Source organism: Saccostrea cucullata, unplaced genomic scaffold (assembly GCF_032062105.1).
Source record: "Saccostrea cucullata isolate Sc308-1 unplaced genomic scaffold, CSIRO_AGI_Scuc_v1 ctg9262, whole genome shotgun sequence".
NCBI classification, from domain to species: Eukaryota; Metazoa; Mollusca; class Bivalvia; order Ostreida; family Ostreidae; genus Saccostrea; species Saccostrea cuccullata.
In genome coordinates, this window is record NW_026925032.1 from 9,013 (window position 1) to 16,720 (window position 7,708).

A 7,708-nucleotide genomic window follows, 5' to 3' on the forward strand; every position below is an offset into this window, starting at 1 on the left:
AGACTATTCCGTGCGAGGATCGGCCTGACCAGTCACCTCCGCAGTCTGCACTCACCGTCCAGGTCAATCCCCCACCCCCCGGAGATGAGACAGTGGTCATCTTAGCCACCGATGGACGAACAACAACACATATTATTCCAGGTATGACATGCTCAGTCTTTTTCTGAAAATTATTACAGAGACTTTACTTCCTTGTTCGCTTTCATTTGTTAAAGGTGAATAAATTATTTTATTTTAAGGATCACTGGAAAAGAGATATCTCTTTCATTAAAGAGATATCTCGTTAGCTTAGAAAAAACATTTCTTCTTGAAAATCTAAAGAGATATCTCCCTAACTAAGAGAGACATCTCGTTTAACCTTGTTGAAGAGACATCTAGCTAACTTTTAAAGATATCTCTCTCGCTCAAAGAGATATCTCTCGAGCTTATAAAGATATCTTTCTAAGTAAAAGAGATATCTCTCTTGCAAAAAGATATATCTCTTTTGCTGACAGAGATATCTTTCTATGGCTCTCTTTTGGTCAAAGAGAGATATCTCTTTCCGACACTTCTAAAATATATCTTTTTCACTTTGAGAGATATCTTAAGATAAAGAGAGATATCACTTTAACTTGGAAAGATATCTCCCAAATTGAAAAAGATATCTCTCTAAGTGAAAGAGGTATCTCTTTAATGTTCAGAGACATCTTTTTTCACGAAAGAGATATTTCTCAAGGAGAAAGATATATCTGTTGAAATGGAAAAGATACCTCTCTGGGAAAGAGATATATCTCACTTAGTGATAGAGATATCTCTCTTAGTATAAGAAATATCTCTCTATGTTTAAGAGATATCCTTTCTCATAGAGATATCTCTTTAAAATTAGAGATATCTCTTTAATTTGGGAGATATCTCTATTTTTGAGAGATATATCTCTAAAATGAAAGATATGTCTCTGTAATTTTAAGATTAATTTTATTTTTCTGAATATATAGCAAAAGGTCTTGCCATAAAACACTGTAGGAGATGTAGAGTTTTGAACGTATTTTACAGAAAACTATGTTTTTGATAAACATGGCAACACCGTTTATCAAAATATACAGAAACGATGCATATACATGTAGTTATATATTTTATGTACAGGTAGTTTATTTGTTCGTCAAATTATATTGAAATCAGACTAGAACTGTAGGAGGAGTTGCGTTTTAAAATTATTTTACAGAAAATTATATTTCAAGTAACCATGGCAACAGCGATAACCAACATCAAAAACTGATAAACAGAATTGTGTTTTTGCAACGCTTTTCAATTAATTGTAAATTACATGTAGCTAATAGTAGTACTCGAATGCATACAAATGGGAAAGAAAGCAATTGATCAAATGCGTACATTTAGGTTTTGCCTTCAACTGACAATAATAGCATATTGTTATGCTCTTTCAATAAAAAAAAAACAATACAAAACCATTTATACCAACTGAGAAATAAATTTAATGAAATTGTCTTTATAAACGTCATTTTAGCTAAAAATTGTTTTCCATGCAGGAATAACCTTTTTACGACATTAATTCAACATCGGCACGGGCATCAAATATATTATCAGAGAGCACTGACATCAAACAAGTATGTGTATTAACAAGTGTTTATGTCAGGTCATACGGAAATACAATTCAAATAAAAGTTAATTTCATAGTCAAGTGAACAGAAATTGTTACATTCTCTCTCTCTCTCTCTCTCTCTCTCTCTCTCTCTCTCAGCTGTGATGTTCTTTCAATATGTACGAGAGTCAATATCCTTTATAATGGTGTAGTTATCACAGTAGTCAGTTTCCACCTCTATATATGAAGTCACAGTTTGCTCTGTTTCTCTATCCTCTGGTACATCTTTTATCACATTCACACTGTCTGCCTGGGTCTGATCTAACACCACGTCTTTGCTGTCGGAGGTGCAGGGAGCGCCATTCAGGAGTTTCTGTAAACAAAGTCATTAAATATTTACCATAATAACAATTATGACCTGTATTTTGAACTACTGCTATATGAAAACATGAAAAAGACAGTTGCTCTCAGATTCTTAGATATTCAAATGACAATACAAAGAACAAGTCGTTCGATAAGTACATTGAAATATAAGACATTTCTGTCTTCATATATCAAATGTTTTATGTATCCCTATAACGTTATACATGTTTGTACAAACAACGGTTTATATGTACATGTATAGTATTCAATCCATTTACTATGGGTCATTTTTGTTCTGTCCGCAATATATTCTCTTTGCAGTGTAATGACACTTCTACTTAAGTTGTTCCAAAAGTAAATTTATCCCGAATTAGCTTATATTTAATGCACAACTTGAGTAAAATTACTACTTTAATACTATATATACAAGAAACTAAAGTTTCCTAATATTAAATAACAGACCTTAGCCCCAAATGGTTCCCTGGTCGCCAGGGATTAATAATACTTAGGCAGAAGAAATTACAGTTCCATAGCAGGAGGAATGTGTCGGGTCAAATTAAAGCAAGAGGACAAATATGAAGATTTAATGACAGCAGGTACTGAGACAGAAATTGCAGAAGTGAAGCTTTCCTGCGTGGGTTGGATGCCGTTGCTTCCCAGCACAGTATGGATTTTAATTTGTTTTCTGCGTTAGAAGTGAGTGACCATTTTTGAATAGTAGCAACTTGCATAAATAGTCAATGCGATATAGAGGGCTTAGAGGAAAAGAGGCAGATGCAAGATACACATGGCAGTCCACCACCGATATGCAGTGATTTGGGACTCCATTTACAAAGGTAATATACAGGTGAAAATCGGAATGGTTAAGCTAGGTCACCGGTGGCATAAGCAGTAAGATATCTAAATATACGATATAACCTGTAAACTGTACTTTCGAGTGACTGAAATGAAAGACTGACATGCAAGAATAAATTGGTGATGTCTGGAGAGATAGATGGAGTAGATAAAAAAAGGCTGAAGAATTGAATATTTTGAATGAACACAAGACCAATCTATAACACAGGCTCGCAGGTTAAACTCTAGGATCTAGTGGAATGAAAGACTATTGAGCAAAACAGAACGATAAAGACTCGGATAGCGCAACAACTGACTGGAACAGCGACAGAAACACAGTTTTTGTGGGAAGATGTGCAAAAAAGGCCTAAAGAGTTTTTAAAAAACATAAATAAAACTCGTGTGTGGATCTGGGAAGCAGCAGAGGGAACAGTGCAGATAACAAAGAGAGAAATTGGGGGGACTTCAAACAGCAATAGTACCGTAGTGGTGAGAGCCTCTGATCAATTGAGGCCGAAAGTGCAGCTGCAGAGCCTTCCGCAGCTAGAAAGAAAAATATACAAGGCCAACAACAGATACTATTAATTAGAAACAGATCTTTGATGAAAACATTATCAAGGCATTTCACTTCACAAAATGGTGCCATGCACAGAAAGCTGTTTTCAACGTCAACAACGAAATTTGGAGATAACGAATCGTATTCAAGCCTAAATGCCCATCGAAACAGTACAAATCGGGAGCAGAAAAAGCATGGACCACTAAAAACATGGGATCAGATGCCAAGGAGGAGTAAGCATGCCCTATCGACCGGTCTCAGATGTTTTGTCATGATTAGGAAAAACGAAAAAAAAAGTGAGAAAAAAAATCAGTGTGTAAATAATAGGATAACAGTAGGTATGAAAATCGTCAGTCAGTATTCGACTAAATGATAGAATGTATTTGTTGACAAGGTTTGCTGTATTGACCAGAAAACTTGCGAATTGAAGACTTCAAACGAGTATGTTAAAGTTCTTGTTTCATCAATTTGTTGTTTTTTTTTCAATAGCTTGCTTCGTCATATAATTTGTTCGTAGTTAGAACATGTTCTTGCGTGTCGAATCCATTGGAAAACATAACCCTGATACGGAGGACATAAGGGTTTATCAAATACAATTAAATAATTGAACAAGAACGCTTTGAAGTTAGGTATACGAAATGGGCAAAAAGAAAAAAAGAGATACTGAGGGCGGCAATTAAAATTGTTGCTAAGCAGTTTGTGCGAGAAGAGAAGGCAGAGAAAAAATTAATGATACAATGTTAAATTTAAGAGAAAGGAGAAACAATCTTAAAAGGACGATAGAAAATCAAGGAGAAAGCAATGTTTGTTGCCAACCTATAATTCATTTTTCAAAAGCAACACTCATAGCAACGATTGATTGTATATTGTTTAACGTCCCTCTCGAGAATTTTCACTTATTTGGATCAAGACACCACCACTTGCCGGTGAAGAGCTGCAAATTTTGTCCTATACTCAGCACTCAGGGCCTTTGAGTAGTTAAGGATCTTTGTCGTGTTTACACCTACTGCAACACGAGACCTCTCCTTACTTCGCAACTCTAGGGCAGACGCTCTAACCACTGCGCCACGCGGACGACCTCTGTGCGACAAAGGCGGTCCTGTGCAAAGTACGAAGGAAGAAGTTGAAAAAAAAGCATCTAGTAGAAACACACAATGCAAGGCAAGCTCCACTTTCCATTAACACTAATAACTGAACATTTTAAAAAAAGACAAAGTACGACTTAGAAATGATTTGGAAGATTCTATATATGGAAAAGTAAGAGTAGCAGGCGTAGAAGTAATAATTCGGAAAAAGGATCTGCCCCAAAGCAGAAATTTGTAAGAAAGTCAGTGTCATGGAACATTGAAAAGCAGGACAAATGGTGATAGTCAGGAGAAACAAAATCTGGTGATAAAAGGAGAAGTAAAAGCACAGGAAAAACCTACAGACGAGGAAAAAAGACGAGTTTAATAGAGATCCAGGATGCATTCTTATATGACGGAATCTGGATAGCCTTTGGGACAACGCTACCTTACATGGTACATTACATCAAGTGAATACAGAAGAGATATTATTTCAGGGAAAATGAAACCAGCCCTTAACCGATATATGGTGTATCTCTTTATAAGTGAAAAATTCTGGAATGGGACGGACGTAAAACAACATACAATCACTCAATCAATATTAAAATTCAGCATTACCTGATCACAACCAATCTCTGGGACTTCAATTTCGATGTTGGAATTCCACCTTCTGTTAATATTATAAATAATGAATTATACTTAAATAACAAAAATAAGACTAGAACATAACAAATGTATAATGAAAAAATACAGTTAAGTAGCCACTTACTTGATGGTTTTTCCAAGTAAGGCAGCTAAAATTAAAAGACACAGAACAACAACAATAACAACGGGGATTGCTGCTAAGTCTACAATAATAAATACATGTGGTCATTGACTCAGGTCAATATAAGAGTATAAAAGAAATAATAGATATAATAAGAAATGAAATGTATATGAAATATGACCAAAAAAAAAATTGAAGAAACTCACAAAAATGAAATGTATTTTCCAGTCTTAAACATTCGATGTCGCTTGTTTGGGAATTTCCTCCGAATTTCACTTCAACTTTAGCACAAAAATTGTTTTTCTGATTTATAGTATACATATATGATGTTACATCCGCTGCCACCTTGACCATTTCCATACCTAAAATGAAAGTATTGTTTAAGAACCTGTCCTTCGTAGGAACGATAATCCCAATACATATTTACAATATCTGTATTTTTTTTGCAGTTTGAAAATGACAAATTTTGGTACTTAAAAATGTACAAAGTTATAACAGGCGTCATGTTGCTTACCTGTGCAGTTGGGATCGTCGCAAATAGTCAAGACAAACTTGTCAATTAATTCCGACAGTAAGTACATGTTACAGCGGGGCATCCTCCAGACTATGTTAATATGAGTATGTTTCAGTAGTACCAAGCTTACTTCTGGCGGCCTCGAAAATTCTGTTATATATCAAGAGTATAAAGATCTGAATTATATAAGTAACATAATTCGATCACTAAAATTTATCCTGAGCAAACCTAGATAGTCCAAACAAGCATTTCAATAAACATTGTCAAGTTAAGTTCGGTTACCAATTTGACATCAAGTTCTGGCAGCATCATTGAAAGACTGTGTCCCTAATTTATGACTTCAATCAATACTATACATGGGTTTGGAATTATTTTGACTTCATTGTTTAGATCAGTTTAATAATTAGTTAGGGCTCTCACTTACTATTGTTTCGGATGACACAAGTTGCCCATTTGATTCCACTCGTCGTTTCATTATGGACTACAGACACACCATATTTAAAATAGCTCAGTCGATCGTGGTTTCTCGTAAGCGAAGTATTTTGAACACCTTGGAGCAAATGTAGATTCTAGAAAACGAAAAACTTGAAAAGAAACGAAGTATTCATGTAATTCTTAAAGGTTTTGAACCATGGGATGCCTTTACCTTATAGTCACCATGACACCAATAGATCGTGAATTTGTTATCTTTATGAGAGTGAGTAGCTTTCCAGTACAATACAGTAGATGTTCCATTGGTGCTGACCACCACTTCAGGAGGTGGCAATACTAATTTAGGGAAAGAAAGATCCATTTTAATTAACTTTAAATTGCTAGTTCATGTTACTTCATCGTTCAGATTTAAATGTTAACATTCCTTAAAAAGTTAATTCATTAAAATAATAGGGAAATTTAGATATATCTGCAAAGATTTTCATTTGTTTCAGTATAGGTAAGAAAGTTCTTTTTTTACTTGAATGATGTCTCTATTCAATAAAGTACACCTGGCCCTCTCATTGTTAGCTTTACAAGTGTTGGATTAAAGGTGTTGGATTTCAATAAAATTAAATATTTACATTTATCTTCAGTTGGAATCCTAATGAAAGCAAAATCTCGTGACATTCCGATTTCATTTTGTGACCAAATTCTTGCAGTAACTTCCTGTTGCGCAGGAGCTATGAATCGGACATAGCTGCGTTCTGTCTCCATGGTGCAGTTCTGAGTATTCACAAGAGGGCAAATTGAAACGATGTATTTTAAATGAGATCCATAAATCCTTTGTTTTTGTATATCCTACAAGTTATTGAAAACATAAGCTGAGCATAATTCTCTGATATAAAAAAGAAATATTCTTACATCAAAGAAAGTTTATCCTTTAATTTTGTGAACATTCAACAGAAGTGGAAAACTTATGTACCTGCCAAAAAATCATTATATCCCTATATCTGTCATGTCCACGTGGAAAAACTGAGAAAGAATTGGGCGTAATAATGGGCGGAAGAGCAGGCACTGAAGAATAAAAGAAAATCTGGAATGTAAACGAATTCATTAGTTAGCCAAAAAATCAAATCAGCAGTGTAAAATTAGAAGTAAAGAGAAGCATGAATCAGTTTTAAAAATGAATAAAGCCATCATTCCACAGAATGGTATCATCACTGGAATAAAATAAGGTTTTTGTTATTTTTCATTTTGCCAGTTATTAACTAGCATGCATGGAACAGAAAAGAAAGGAGCAAGGAGATTTAGATACATAAATTTTTTCCTGGACGCAAATGCATTTAGAAGTCTACGTTCCTTTCAACTATATGTAGTTCTAGTTTAAAGTTGAGTTATATTTGCCTGCTTTTGCTGTTGTCATTGTGACAGACTGACTATCACTCCACATCCCTCCTGCCAGCGGTAAAGCTGCTATCTTAATGAGGTATTTTGTGAAAGGTTCCAATCCACAGGCTTCTTGTTTTGTATTGTTGATTGTCCAAGATCTTTCCTTCAACAAAATTCAATACATTATGGATTTCATTTCCTCCATCGGTCTCATTTGAAGAAAAGTTTGATT

The 7,708-nt window shown here is 34.7% G+C and overlaps 1 protein-coding gene across 1 annotated transcript; it reads right to left on the reverse strand.

Annotated features, from left to right (window-relative positions):
* Positions 1 to 1,445: 1,445 nt before the first annotated feature.
* LOC134267853 (uncharacterized) lies at positions 1,446 to 7,162 on the reverse strand. Its single transcript, XM_062750064.1, has 9 exons — positions 7,070 to 7,162; positions 6,729 to 6,945; positions 6,320 to 6,441; positions 6,098 to 6,242; positions 5,674 to 5,823; positions 5,366 to 5,521; positions 5,163 to 5,241; positions 5,012 to 5,063; positions 1,446 to 1,949 (listed from the first exon to the last, which is right to left on the reverse strand). The coding sequence occupies exons 1-9, from the start codon at positions 7,082 to 7,084 to the stop codon at positions 1,749 to 1,751; spliced, it is 1,137 nt and encodes a 378-aa protein (XP_062606048.1). The 5' UTR covers positions 7,085 to 7,162; the 3' UTR covers positions 1,446 to 1,748.
* Between the last annotated feature and the right edge of the window lie 546 nt (positions 7,163 to 7,708).